Here is a 14,194-nt window from a genome sequence, read left to right on the forward strand (position 1 = left end):
GGTCATTGTGAGAATACTTCACTGATGCTAACCTCACCTTAACATTCTTCATAGCTGGATAACAGGACAAATTTTACACACCCATATATATACAGATGTGAAGAAAAGTGACCAGGCACAAATCTGTCCTCAGCCATCCTTTGTAAATGGCATCTTCTAGAAGATAGAATGCTTTTCAGCTCTGACCTAAAAATTTAGTTTCTGAAGAAAGTGTCTAGTAGCTAAAATTGCTTTAAAAAAACCCAAAAAACCAACAAACATTAAAAAAAAGCAAAACAAAACAAAAAAAAAAGATGCACTATACTGCCATAATACCCCATCGTGAAAGACTCTAGAGCACCTAAAAGTTTAATTTTGTAAATCGTGGGTAATAGTTTTTGCTTGAGATGGGATTTGCAGGAAGCAGTATTTGGCAGACACTACTACTTTACTCAGATTATTGTATTTCTTCTGTTACATTGCCTGTGGGAAAACTTGCCTGGACTAAACATGTTGAAAAACCTGTTTTTGAAACAGAGGAATGAGAGAATATTTATTTAATGTCCTTTCAGTGCTCTTGGAAATGTCAAATCTGTCTGTGAGAGTCCTCAGGCCAAGTCAATAGAAAGGTTTCCACCAGAAACAGAGGTTTGGGCTTAGATTTTAGTCAGAGTTTCCTAACCAAAACCCAAAACTGACCCATGATTCTTGTAGCTTCTTGCAATGTTAAGATGAGGCCTTCCAATTACAGGTGGATGGAATTGACCTCAGAGATGCCAGCCATGAACAAGCTGTGGAAGCCATACGGAAGGCAGGCAATCCTGTAGTCTTTATGGTACAGAGCATTATAAGCAGACCAAGGGTAAGCATCAAGAATGTAAAAAGAGATGTAATACATAGTAATAGATGAAACAAATGTTCAAGACGGTGGTGTTTGGGAATGGGATATTTAATCCTGAAAGTGCCATCTCAGCTATTTTAGGAACAAAAATTTGATTTAAGTATTATTTCCATTTAGAATGAAATCGATTTGGATTTGGAATTACCCTCCAGCACGCCATCCTCAAACTATTTTGAAAAGCCTCAAGAAAGATAATTTGTTGGGGGGCAGAGTAGGAGTCTAACTAAAACCAACTCTTAGAGATTGACAGCGTGTCTGAGGAGCGCATGCAGAAATACAGCACCTGTTAAAAAAGACGTTAATGAAAGGACCTAGAAGTACCCGGAAGTTTTCTGTCACTAAGCTGCATGGACATTGCAGAGAAAAGCTACTGAGCTTTAATATGAGTCGCTTGTATCATTAGAAACTAAACTTCCTCATTGTAGAGTCTGTGTAAGCTGCATGTTTATTTACTAGTTGTCTCATAACTCTTGTTCCCCAGCCAGAGTCTCTTTATAGCCCTCCTTCAGCTTCTGCTCCCTGTGGGCAGAAAACTACTAACCCATTTTATCGTCACTCAACTAAGGTAAAGTTGCATGAAAAAGCTCTATTGACTGTTGATTATTGATACTCAAGCTACTAAAGTAAGGCTTTTGCATTTGCTGTGATGTGAACAGAATGGCCACTGCTGAATTTGGGATGGGAGTGATGGCATTACTTTATCACAACTTTCATTTAGAAATGCGACTTTGCTGTTTTTTTATTGTAGTTCATTTTCAAATTGAGCTTGCTGGTTATTTCTTGACTTTACTAACAAACTCTTGTTTCTCTGTAACCAGAAACATTGCAAATGCTCTTACTGTACCCATATGTTATGTTGTGATCGTCATAAATGGCATTATATTTATTATTTTCATCTTTTGAAACTTATATTTGTACTTTATAATAAGGTCTTCTAAGAGAATTTCCTGCTTTCGTTCATGTCTAGTCACCAAACTTAAGTTCCAACAAACTATAAATTCAGGCAATTATAGATGCATATGCATGTATACAAAGTGTTCAGTTGAAGTTATTATTAGATATGAAATATGCTTAGATTAAGCCTTTTTTATTGCAAAATAAACAGTGAGTGTGTTACCACAGCAGTTAAATCAAATTACGAGAATTAATCTGTGGTTTTCAAAATAAAACTAAAACTACTGCGTTATTAAAAACAATTGTGTTCATCCGAACCCAGAAATCCACAATTTTTTCAATTAATTAATGTGTAAGGGTTTCCCATATGCTGAGATGTTTAGACAAAATTGTACAAATATCACAGTATATAAATGCTGCGCAGTTCTGCACTTGATGTACTTTGTGGTCTAGAACAGGTGTGAGGATCGGTGTTTTTCCTCTACGCTGACAGAAACACAGGGCAAACACAGTTTTGCCCATGTTCATATATATGTCGCAAAGTGCCGAAAGTGAACCATTTAGTTGTTTGGTTAGCCCAAACAACTAAATAACTATGTTTTGCTTCATAGAGTGAAAAGGGTTCATCTAAATTTTTTTTTGCTTAGTGTCTGTTATGCTTTCCTTTTAGAATCCTTCCCTGCCTTTCCCACAGAACAGTGTTTTCTGTAGGCCAGCTGTCTTCAGCAGCACTAACCCATTTGCTGATTCTTCTCAGTTCAACGCTGCTAAGGTTGGATGATGACACACTCTGCTTTTCACTCACCAAACATCCTATGTGTGCTTCTTTCCCATTACTGTCCTGCATTTAAATTCTTTTACGCCAGTTTGGGTTAAATGCTATGCTGATGAGCTGGAGAATTCTATAGAAGAGAATTTAAAAGACACAGGCACGCATATACATAGAAAAGTTACAGCGAAGTTAAAAAATACCAGCACCATTAATCATAACCTCTAAATCCGATCTACCAAAGGAGTAGGTTTTTAGTTGTTAAGATCAGTCCCTGTTGTATATGTTAAAATATCCACTGAGTGTAACTCTCTCATCAGTGTAATGTGTTTTGCTGCTATGTACTTCTTTTGTTTTTTTGTGGCTATGACTTTCCAGCTTTGATATCTCTTTTTCTTTTTTTTTTTTTTGCATGATTAAAAAAAAACAATGCCAGCTTCTTTTTATGATGCTTCATTAAATACTTTCCCTCTGCCTCTTGAAAATTCTTTTAGTGCACCATGAAAAGGATGATGACGTCTTTAAAAAAAATTTTTTTTTTTTAAATTTTTTTTTTTTTTGGTGGCTAGTGCTTACTTACTGCATGTTGTTCACAATGGAAACAGAGTTGACCTCTAACAGAATAACAAAAAAAAACTTAATCCTAACATGCATGCATTTCTGATTTAAAATTTCTAGCTGGTTTTACATCTTGGAAGTGATTGTGATCTATTTTCCCATGTTGTCAAATATATCGAATGTGCAGCAAACACTTATGATATGATGTGTGGTGGATAATTGCATGTGTGTTTTGAAATCTCGTTTTGTGTTTGTTACAGGTCTGAAGAAAGGGAGTAGACATGTAGTATAAATGATGTCTTATATTTTCTATATTTTCAAAACTATTTTTGAAAAACTTTGCATGTATTTTAAAAGAAAACCTGATGATTCTGCAGATTCTGCATAATTAGTATTTTGGCATTGATATAAGAATGGCCTTTTGTCATCTCTGTCCTTTTCTGAACTCAGGTTCATGTGTAGTGAGAGACTTTGAATCAGAGACCTTAGTAACCCCCTAAATACTTCTGTTTGTTTATAAATGGAGTTAATAAAGTTGCTACAATTAGTAAAATGAATCCATAATTGAAAATGAGTTATTGGTTAATAGTATTGTGTATTGCCAAAGGTGCTGTAACATGTGGATTGCTGTTTTCTGTTACTGTAGGAGGTATCGAATCCAATTAGGGTTACCTTCCGTTGTTCCCCAACTAACCCTTTTGCTCCCACACCATTCAAGGTTTGTCTTAATTCCCATCAGTTGGTCCTACTGTATATGTGCTGTACGTTTGTACATGGCTTGTGATACCTTCTGGAGTACTGCTTCTTCCTCTGCTTGTGTCTCCATTTTTTCGAGTTCCAGACTTGCTGCCATTTTCAATATTTGCTTGGCTATGATCAGAGTGACCCTGGCAGCTGAAAGGGTTCAGCAGGTGTTGGATGCTTTGCATTTGAAATGAAATACTATGGTGTCACACACTGAAAGTATTTCATGAGTTAAAGCCTTTTAGGTTTTTGTGTGTTGCCCGATTCAGGGAGCAAAAGTCTTATGTGTATGTAAACAGTGGGAACCAGCTTCTACTTCTGACTGTTCTAGAGTGTCAGGCTGAGTTCTGGAGGCAGGACACATTCCCCTCCACCCAAATGGCATTGCAGCACAATTTTTACCCTCCTACAAAGGAGCCTTGCTTTCACTTCAGCATTTCCTTAAACATCAGAAATGTTCAGATTATGTTATGTTGTTACATGTGTACAAAGGTACAGAAAGTAGCATTTTTTTGTCACTCATGCTGCAGTTAGTGGCTGCAGTTAGTAAGTGCTGACCTGTCAGGATTTGGCCATACATCTACACCTTACACATCTTCCAGAGGTCCCTGACATCAGTATTTCTTTTTTCGGTCATATTTTCTTTAATTTTGCTGATCTTGGACATTGTCACTTAAAAAGAGTGCCTCTAATGTGGTAATTTTGGTTTTAAAACACAGAGGCTAAAGTTTGTTGGTCTGGTTTGATCTCACACTTGTGTTGGATTTGAGCTGCAAGAGTGTGGTAGTTGGGGAGGCTGTGGGGTAACTTTTGCCATATTTTTTCTCCCATCCAGCTGAAGAAGGGAGTGATACAGCAGCTTCAGTGGGCACTTGGTCTCCAGGCCGGGTCAACCCACCACAACACTGTAGTTCCTCATTTTTTCAGGATATTATTTAGTTTTAGTAAACCTCTAGGAAGAACTCTGAAAAAAAGAGCGTTTCTAAAACTGCTCTCCCTTTTTCCTCCCCTTAATGTGGGCGTCTATTACCAACTTTTGTTTTTGATGGACACATGAATTTTTGATAGTGAAAAACCACTTTGAATGTTACTAGGTAGTATTTCTACCCTTCTCTGATCCTGATGGGTGATAGTGTCTTTGCTAGAATTTTGTTGCTTCAGTTTAGAGATGCTAGGTATTGAGGATGACATTGTCTTTGATTTGAAGCATGGAGCAATATGACTAGTGATACAAGAAGTCATATAACACATATGCGTTTTTGCTAAAAATTCTTGGCATGGGTGTCACATTAAAACTTCCCACACTTTAGACATTTAGGACTTCTTAGTTAAGTTCCTAGAACAAGTTCCTAAATGAAAGGAAACTCTTCAAGCAGAAGCAGAATGAGAGAACTGAAATAGGGCATTTGCCATTTATTTTTATCTTTGGAGTTACAGAGTGAAGATAAGTTATTTTCATTTAGACATGGGACCTTTCTTAAATTTCAAAATGACAAAATTAGTAACTTCCTAGGTTTCTTGACACTTTCAATTTTAAAAGCAATGAAGTCTTCCAAGGTGTATGTTATTAATTTCACTGTCGCTTCTGATGACAAAATTACCTGAGTGTTTTTGGCACCTAAAGACACCATCTGAGATAATCTGTTCAGACTTGCTGAGGGAGATAGTGAAAACTGAAATGATGAGAGCAGGGCTGTAAAGGTGGGGCAACATAGTTGAACGTCCAAGTGTTGGAAAAATTCTTGGTTTTCATGTAAAATTTTTGTTGTTTACTTCAGTAGCTGATCTGTGAAGTATCACAGTCTCTTGGGCATGCATAAGCTTCAGAATTATGATACTCAGACAAAAATTCCTTGCTTACTTATTCACTCTAAGCAAGGCAAAATTACACAAATTTCACATAGTGAAATCCTTGATCAGAGTCCATATTCCTCAAGGAAACTGTCTTTAATGGAAGCTTGCAAGATTTAACCATTAGATTGCAGTAGTCATGTGTTTATACTTCTTAAATGTCTGTGAATATGAATAGAGCACATCAAGACCAAAAGTATTTGTCTCTTGTGATTTAATCCGTATCCTTCATTTGATCTCCTCTGTGCAGCTTATAGGAAACTAGAAAATGAGACTGAAAAAGTCCAGTCACTATGGATTTCTTCGGTTATCATCTGTTTAATTTTGTTTTTAACTGTCCTTTCAGTTAATATGCCAGTTATATTTTTTTCCTAGAGGTATTTTTGAAAGCACACAGTTTTTTGTTGCCTTTCTATTTCCTTGTATTTGGCTTCCAAAGCATATGGTGGGAAGAAATTATGTGTGATCACTTTTAAAAATAAAATTAGGCATAATTCTTTTACAAATCTGGCATTAAAACAAAAGCACTTCATTAGAGGCTTTTTCTGAAACATGAAGTGGCACATAAAACTTTACTGAATTGGGCTTTTACTGTGCGTTGTTTGCTTCCAAATATATTTTGGAGTGATTTTATCTCTTACCTTGCCTGGTGTTTGTTTCTGTTGTTGATCTTTTTCTGCCTTTCTGTGTATTGTTATTAATTTAGAGTTTCAGCTGCTTGGTATTTAAACTTTGAATCTGTAGTCATTACCTTTTTGACATTTTTATATACTAGTTTTCCCTACAGAGAGTCTGCATCTTCTTAGCCACTGCATTTTTCTTATTCTCCACAGGCATTTGGTCAGTCTGATGTAGAACCAGAAAAGACTTCGCTTTGTAACTTGCCTCTGCCCCCTCCTTCAGCATTTTCAGGAATGAGTTGCGATGTTGCACAGTCATCTTCTATCAGAGTCCCAGAAGATGTGGAGAAGGAGGATGAGTTTGGTTACAGCTGGAGTAAGTTTTTCATTTGTGGTTAAATTTGAAATAGTGTGTTAAAATAGCACTGTCTAAGACATGGGGGTTAGGGCATCCAGTTTGAACTGCTTCTTTATCATGTGCCTCATGGTTTGAGTTTTAAGCATTGCTGTTTTAGTTGTGCTTGGTCAGATGCACATGGTAAAATATAAAACTCATTTCCTTTTCTTCTTGAAGAATTTCATTGTACTCCAGCCAACTGATGGCAGTGATTGGTGTGATAGTTTCTGTTACCTGAAGGTGTTACTGGAGAGAAGATTATTTCTTTTGTGTATGAAAAGTCTGTTTTAACAAAAAATATAATATTTTCTGACGTTATAAGGAAAACAAAAAACTAGAAATATTATTATAAATCACCTAAGGCTTAGCTTAAAAGAAGGTGTAGTTTACACTGAAAATTTCATCTTCCATTTTGGGCTTCTATCAGATACTGCCCACTGAGCACTGTCTTGTGGTGACTTCACTAGGTGACTTGTGCAACTTTCTAATGTAAATACAACCTCTGCTGCCCACACTTTTACATTTAGAAAAGATCGTGCAGCGCTATGGAAATCTACCAGGGGAGCTACACATGATTGAGCTGGAAAAAGGAAGGACAGGTCTGGGACTTAGTCTTGCTGGTAACAAAGACCGATCCAGGATGAGTGTCTTTATAGTGGGAATTGATCCAAATGGAGCAGCTGGAAAAGATGGCAGGTTGCAGATTGCAGATGAGTTGCTAGAGGTGAGTTTTTGCAATTTATACTGAAACTCGAACGTACTGACTTCAAATACCATATTCTTGCTAAAATATGTATGTTTCTCAGTGAACATTGAAATTCATATTTATCCAAGTTCATATCAGTATGCTATCAGATTTTTCTTCTGATGTATGCCAAATAGTTGCAACGTTTTTTCCTCTGGCTGTAGTAGAGCTTGGTGCTAATAACACCAAGTTGTGGGTTAGATCCCTGTACGTGGCATTCACTCAAGAGTTGGACCTGATGATCATTGTGGGTCCCTTCCAACTCAGAAGATTCTGAGATTCTAAATAAAGTTGTGTTGAATAAATATGTGGCATGAGAGCAGTTTCTGAGTTACAGAAAGCAGTTTCTGAGTTACACTGCCTGTGGAAGGGCAGTGAATTGCAGACCCTGAAAAATATTGAAGTCCTCTAGTCCATCCATCTGTGGAGTGCTCCAGACTTTCTAATTATTTCTGTGTTTACTAGAAGTGTGTTAATAGTAGAATATTTTTTTATTGTGTAACAAAGAATGTGTAAATTAAATTGGGGAAGTAGGAGCAGATCTCTTTTTATTATGGACTTCTAACTCATTACATGTTTGTGTGCTGTTTTCTAGTGGAGTCGAGTGACCGAACCACTAAATATGCAATTAACATTTCCAATACATATGTGAGCATAAACTGTATTGCTATATTACCACAGCCCAGTTGACAATACTTGGAGGTGTATTCCCTACTATAGCTTTTCCCATTGGTTCTGGCAGCAGTAGGTAACATTACCCTCACAAAAATGCTTTGTGTAACTTCAAAGCTGTATGTGGAGGTGTTTGAGCATGTACTGGGGAAATGGTACAGAGAGGGAATGGTGAATCTGAACAAAGCCTGAGGTAGGCATTGAGAGAGTAAACTATATAGGCCAGAAGTTACAAGCTAGAAAAGAAATTCAGGGATTTGTGGCACTGTGGACCCAGTCTCATGGAGGGAACTTCATTGCAGACTCCAGTGTTGTGAGACAGTTCTCTTGAAAACATCTGTTTTTAAAGTCCTGGTGTTGAAGAGACAGAATATTTTGAAAACACATTGTAACATATCTGTCTGAAACTGCAGTCATGTGATTGCCTTGCTTACTGTAAACTTGCAGATTAGTGCTGAGAAATTGCCTCAGTGTCTTCAGAGGGGAGATGTCTGAAGTTGCTCCCTGTATTCCCAAGTACCTTTCCATCAGCTGTTGAGGGTCATGTCCCATCCCCCCGTATGGCAGTGTGACCATATATTTTTCACAAGCCTGTGGCAAACACTCCAGGGAGTGCTACATTTGGATTGTCAGCTTCAGTGTGAATGACAGGGTCATTCCTGTATCCCTGTGACAGTGCCTGGTGGACACACCCTGCATAGAAGCTGGTTGCTGTTACGCTCAGCCCTCAGTTCAGTGTCTTGCATTTGTTGCTCACTGTTTGCTGTGTCTCTGCTTCTGTTGGTGCTACATGTGTGCATTGTATTACTTTTCCTTTGAGTAGGTCCAAATTGCCCTTTTTCAATTATTTCTCTCTTCTTCAGTGGACTTCTGTGCCGTGATTTTCAATTTTCAAGAAAAAATGCAACTAATCAAATTTGAGTAAATAACAGCCTTAGTCTGCAAGTTCACACCGATAGCTCCTGTCCTATCAAATTGTAGGTGCTTCAAGGTGCTACAGTAAGTCTGCTCTGTCAAATGGAAAGAAAGATTGCCAGGTCACATCTTCAGATAATAAGTGTGGAATCATAGAATGGCGTGGGTTGGAAGGGACTTTAAGGATCATCTACTTCAAAATCTCCCTCAGTGGGCTGGATTGCCAACCACCAGATCAAGTTGTTCGGGTACCGTTCAGTCTGGCCTTGAACACTTCCAGGGATGGAGCATCCACAGCTTCTCTGGGCAATCTGTTCCAGTGCCTCTCTATCCTGGGGATAAAAAGGTTTTTCCTGACATCTAAACTAAAACTTCCCTCTTTAAGTTTAAAACCATTGCCCCTTGTCATATCCTCGTCACGCCATGTAAAAGGTTACTCTTCCTCTTTCTTGTAAGCTGCCTTTAGGTACTGGAAGACTGCAATGAGGGCTGCCCAGAGCTTTCTCTTCTCCAGGCTAATCAACCACAACTCTCTCACCCTATTTTCACAGGAAAGGTGCCCCAGCCCTCTGGTTGTCTTTGTGGCCCTCCTGTGGAGCTGCTCTGACAGATCCATATCTTTATTGTCCTGAAAATGCCACAGCTGGATGCAGTACTTGAGGTAGTGTCTCACGAAGGCAGAGTACAGGGGGAGAATCCCCTCCCTTGACCTTTTGGTTACACCACTTTGGATGCAGCCCAGGATGTCATTGGCCTTCTGGACTGTAATGGTGCACTGTTGGCTCATGTCCAGATTTTCATTCACAAGAATCCCAAAGTCATTCTCTGCAGGGCTGGTCTCAATGACTTCTGTTCCCAGTCTGTACTTTTCTGTTGGATTGCCCCAGGGCAGGTGCAGGACCTTGTAATTGGACTTTTTACATCTCATGAGATTCCCATGGGCCCGTTTGACAAGTCTGTCCAGGTACCTCCAGATTGCATCCCATCCTTATTGTTGTGTCAACCACAGCACTCATCTTCCTGTCATCTGAAAATGTGCTGAGTGTGCACTGAATCCCTTCATCTATTTCATTGATAAAGGTACTAAAGGGCACTGGTCCCAAGACAGAGCCCTAACTTGTCACCAGCCTCCACCTGGACACAGAGCCATTGATCACAACTCTGTGGCTGCCTCCACCCAGCCAGTTCCTTATCCACCAAATAGCCCACCCTTCAAATCTGTCTCTCTCTAATTTGAAGATAAGGACGTTGTGTGTGACTTGTCAAAAGCCTTACAGAGGCTTAAGTAGGTAACATTGTTTGGTCTTCCCTTCCCAGCCATTGCTATCACTCTCTTAGAGAAGGACACCAGATTGGTCAGGCATATTTTACTCCTTGCGAAGCTGTGCTGGCTGTTTTAGATCACCTCCTTGTCTTTTATGTGCATTAACATTGCTTCCATGAGGATCTGCTCTACGATGTTCCTAGGTACAGAGATGGGGCTCGGTGATCTATGGTTGCCTAGGCCTTCCTTTCTCCACTTCTAAGAAATGAGAGTGATGTTTTCCTTTTTCCAGTCACTGGGGACTTCACCTGACCTCCGTAACTTCTGAAGTATGATGGAGAATGAAGAATTCTGAAGTATGAAGTTGCCTTGGCAACTACATCAACCAGTTCCCTCAGGACCCTGGGGTGCAGATCATCAAGCCCCATGGACTTGTGTCTATTCAGTTTCATCAAGAGGTGTCAAACTTGCCTTTTGTTTGCAGTGCGAGAGACTTTGATTTCCCTGACTGCCGCCTAGAGGTTCAGTAGCTTGAGAGATGTGGGACGTCAGACTGCCATTGAAGGCTGAGGTGAAGAACTTTTGAGTTCCTCACACTTCTCCATATCCACTCTGCCACCAGCTGTCCCTTCTCATTTGTCAGGGAAGTACAGTCTCCTTGGCCGTTCTTTTCTAACCCCTTATAGAACCCCTTCTGATAGCTCTTCGCATACCTTGCCAAAGCCCCTTGCATCTTTGCCTTATCTTTTCTTGTCCCATCCCTACACATCTGAGCCATATCCCTGTATTCTTCCCTGGTCATCTGTCCCTAGTGCCACTGCCTGTGCATTTTCTTACTCCTCAGTCTGAGGAGCAGAGCCTTGTTGAGCCATGCTGGTTTCTAGCCTGCCTTGCTTGATTTCTTAAACATGGTGATGGAGCATCATCAGAAATCTGACAGCTCTGGTGAGTTCCTCTATCCTCCCTAAGGACAGTTTCTGAGGGAATCTCATCCACTAATTCTTTAAGCATCTGGAAGTTCATTATCCTAAAGATCAGGGTTGATTCTGACTCTGCTCATTTTCAAGCTCACATTCTTTGAAATGAGTGATTTAACCAGAACATGGTTAAATGGCCCAGGCTGCCTCCAGGCTTAATCTCTCTGGCGAGCTCATCCACACTGGTGAGCACCAGGTCCAGTAATACTGCTTCCCTGGTTGCTTTGGCCAATGCCTGGACCAGGAAATTGTTCTCAGTGCACTCCAGGGTCTCCTGGATGGTTTGCAGTCAGCTGTACCACTTTCCCAGCGGACATGCAGGTGGTTGAAATCTCCCATCAGGATGTGAGCCTGCGAGTGCAATAATTTCTGTATCTGAAGCAAGAAGTCTTGTCAAAAGGCTTGCCCTGATCAGGTGGCCTGTGGTGAACCCTAGCCACAGCAAGGTGGATGCTGTCCTTCATTTTTACTCACACGCTCTTGAGCTGTTCATGACCAATTCTCAGAGGCAACTCTTCACAATCTATCAATTCCTTAGCACAGAGCACAACACATCTGCCCCTCCTTCCCTCTCTCTTCTGAGAAGTTTGTAGTCCTTGACTGAAGTGTTCCAGTTGTGTGATCCATCCCACCATGTTTCTATGACAGCAACTCAATTATAGGTTTTAAATTGCAGCATGGTGTCCAGTTCCTCTTGCTTGTTGCCTGTGCTGCCCACACTGGTGTAGAGACACTTCAGCTGGGTTAGCAACCTTTTCACCTGTTGAGAGGAATCCTTCTTAGTTCATTTGGGATAATATACAAGTGTTTTTCTGCTTTTCCCTAAAGTGTTGTTGTTTTCTGGTTCCTCTCTAACACAGAGAAGAATATCCCCTTCCCCCTTCCTCACCAGATCTAATTTAAAACTCTGCTAAATGTGCCAGTGTTCATACTTCTGTGTGTAAAGTGCCTGGCTCAGGGATTTGAAATGCCTGAGATTCAATAAGTAGCAGTTTCATTGCAGGATATAAGCAATTAATTTATTTGCTATGATTAGAATTTCCCATGGCCGTTCTTAATCACGTCATCAGGCATGAAGTAATAAGTGGCAAGTGAAAATAGATGATATGCCAAGTCAACACAATGTAGCTCAGAGAATGACATTTTTAGCACTGTGACAGTGTCTGAAGTCAAGCTATAGCGAATAATTTCACTGCAAGAAGGGAGTGAAAGCAGGACATAAAATACTCTCTTATTTTAATACAGTTGCTGTTTAATCAGTGATATGGATTTTCTTAAGGCTTAAAAATTAGCTTATGTATAAAGCATTAAAATATTTTATGAAATAATGGCTGACTTTCCTTATCCAGATAAATGGCCAAATTCTTTATGGAAGGACTCATCAGAATGCTTCCTCAATAATCAAATGTGCACCATCTAAAGTAAAAGTAATCTTTATCAGGTAGGTTCTGGTTAAAGGTTTGGGTAAAAAGGTTTAGTTTTTAATGTGCTCAAGTTTCATGCAGTGTTTTCTATTTTTAATTTTAGTAACATAGATGTGCTTTTGAACACAATCTTATTAGTTTTTGAATATGTCTTGGAGTTTTCTGTTTTGATATTTGTATTATGAATGCCTGAAATAAAGTAAAATAAAGAACCAGTCTTCAATTTGTCCTAAGAAATATGGGGCTATTACCTTCTTACTACATTCTTCAACTGAATATATTGCAGAAATAAAGATGCAGTAAATCAGATGGCTGTTTGCCCTGCAAAGTCAATAGAGGCTTCACAGTGTACTTCAGGGACGCTTCAACATCAAGAGGTAAATATTTGTTTTTCTTATTTGACCAAAATACTAACATCGTTCTTGATGTTAGTGGAGGATCCTGTCTGCTTAGGAAATTCAGTAAAAGAGAAAGAAACCCAACAGAAAAATGAGTGACATTTTAATAAAGTTGCTAAATTTAGTACAGCTGTGCTCAATTTTATTTTATTTTTGCTGCTTCTATACTATGAAATAAGTCTAACATTCCCATGAATAAGGTTTTAGAAGTTTAAATGAATCTAGAAAATGAGCAGACTCGCTTTAAGTGTTTGTGTGCTACTTTGTTTTGATGCAAAATGTTGGATATAGTTTCTTACACTTACATTTCCTTTTTCTCCTAGATTGATAGCAATGTTGTGAACTCAAGTGCGTTTTCTAACTTGAGTTCATGTAAAAACATTCAATATGTGGAACTTCCTAAGGTATGTACTGAAAACCAAATTTATATCAGTCACATTTTTATTTAGTAGCCATTAATTTTTGTAATGCTGTCCATCATATGGTAAACAAACTGTCTCTTAGTTAGTAGAAGTCAGAAAAAGGATTTCTAGAGATCTCTTCCTGCTTGTGAGTGGACCCCAGGTATTTCTCACAGAATGACTGTTTTTGATTTGCCAAATGCTTTGTGTCTCTGGAAGAAGTGTTCTCTTGTTCTATTTTCAGAACTTTTGATAGCCATGTATTGGTGGTTCCTTAGGTAAAATCAGTTCCCTAATTGTTCAAAGTAACAACTAAATCACAATTTGCCTTGTAAGTTTCAAAGGAGTGGGTTTGAATTTATGAGTGTTTCAGATTTATCTTGGTTGTCAGTGTACTGTTTGTAGGCTGGCAGAATCTATTCCAGGAATAGACTCATTTAATACAAAAATATTGATGCATTGTGAAACCCCAAACTTTTGATATGTCAGCTGGCTTCACTAGTCTTTAGTGAATGTATTCTAACATTTTGATATCACAGTACTTAACCATTTGCATTTTTCTGTTTTCTCCAGGATCAAGGAGGCTTTGGAATTGCCATAAGTGAAGAAGACACAACTAATGGAGTAGTTATTAAAAGCTTAACAGATCATGGCGCAGCTGCAAAGGTGTGAAAACATTTAAAAT

At 38.9% G+C, this 14,194-nt stretch overlaps 1 protein-coding gene across 6 annotated transcripts in view; it reads left to right on the forward strand.

Annotated features, from left to right (window-relative positions):
- Nucleotides 1–14,194, forward strand: part of MPDZ (multiple PDZ domain crumbs cell polarity complex component) — a 93,768-nt gene that overhangs the window by 63,627 nt on the left and 15,947 nt on the right. For 3 of the 6 annotated variants that reach the window (XM_085043111.1, XM_085043113.1, XM_085043115.1), the window contains 7 exons: nucleotides 731–841; nucleotides 6,530–6,692; nucleotides 7,241–7,437; nucleotides 12,636–12,727; nucleotides 12,997–13,087; nucleotides 13,432–13,512; nucleotides 14,083–14,175. In XM_085043111.1, the coding sequence (XP_084899237.1) occupies nucleotides 731–841; nucleotides 6,530–6,692; nucleotides 7,241–7,437; nucleotides 12,636–12,727; nucleotides 12,997–13,087; nucleotides 13,432–13,512; nucleotides 14,083–14,175 (828 nt within the window). Of the gene's footprint in view, nucleotides 1–730; nucleotides 842–1,361; nucleotides 1,446–2,444; nucleotides 2,547–3,747; nucleotides 3,820–6,529; nucleotides 6,693–7,240; nucleotides 7,438–12,635; nucleotides 12,728–12,996; nucleotides 13,088–13,431; nucleotides 13,513–14,082; nucleotides 14,176–14,194 lie in introns of all 6 variants that reach the window. The other 3 variants (XM_085043110.1, XM_085043109.1, XM_085043114.1) reach the window with 2 other exon arrangements.

This window comes from Lichenostomus cassidix, chromosome Z (genome assembly GCF_008360975.1).
Source record: "Lichenostomus cassidix isolate B80296 chromosome Z, HeHo_3.0, whole genome shotgun sequence".
NCBI lineage: Eukaryota > Metazoa > Chordata > Aves > Passeriformes > Meliphagidae > Lichenostomus > Lichenostomus cassidix.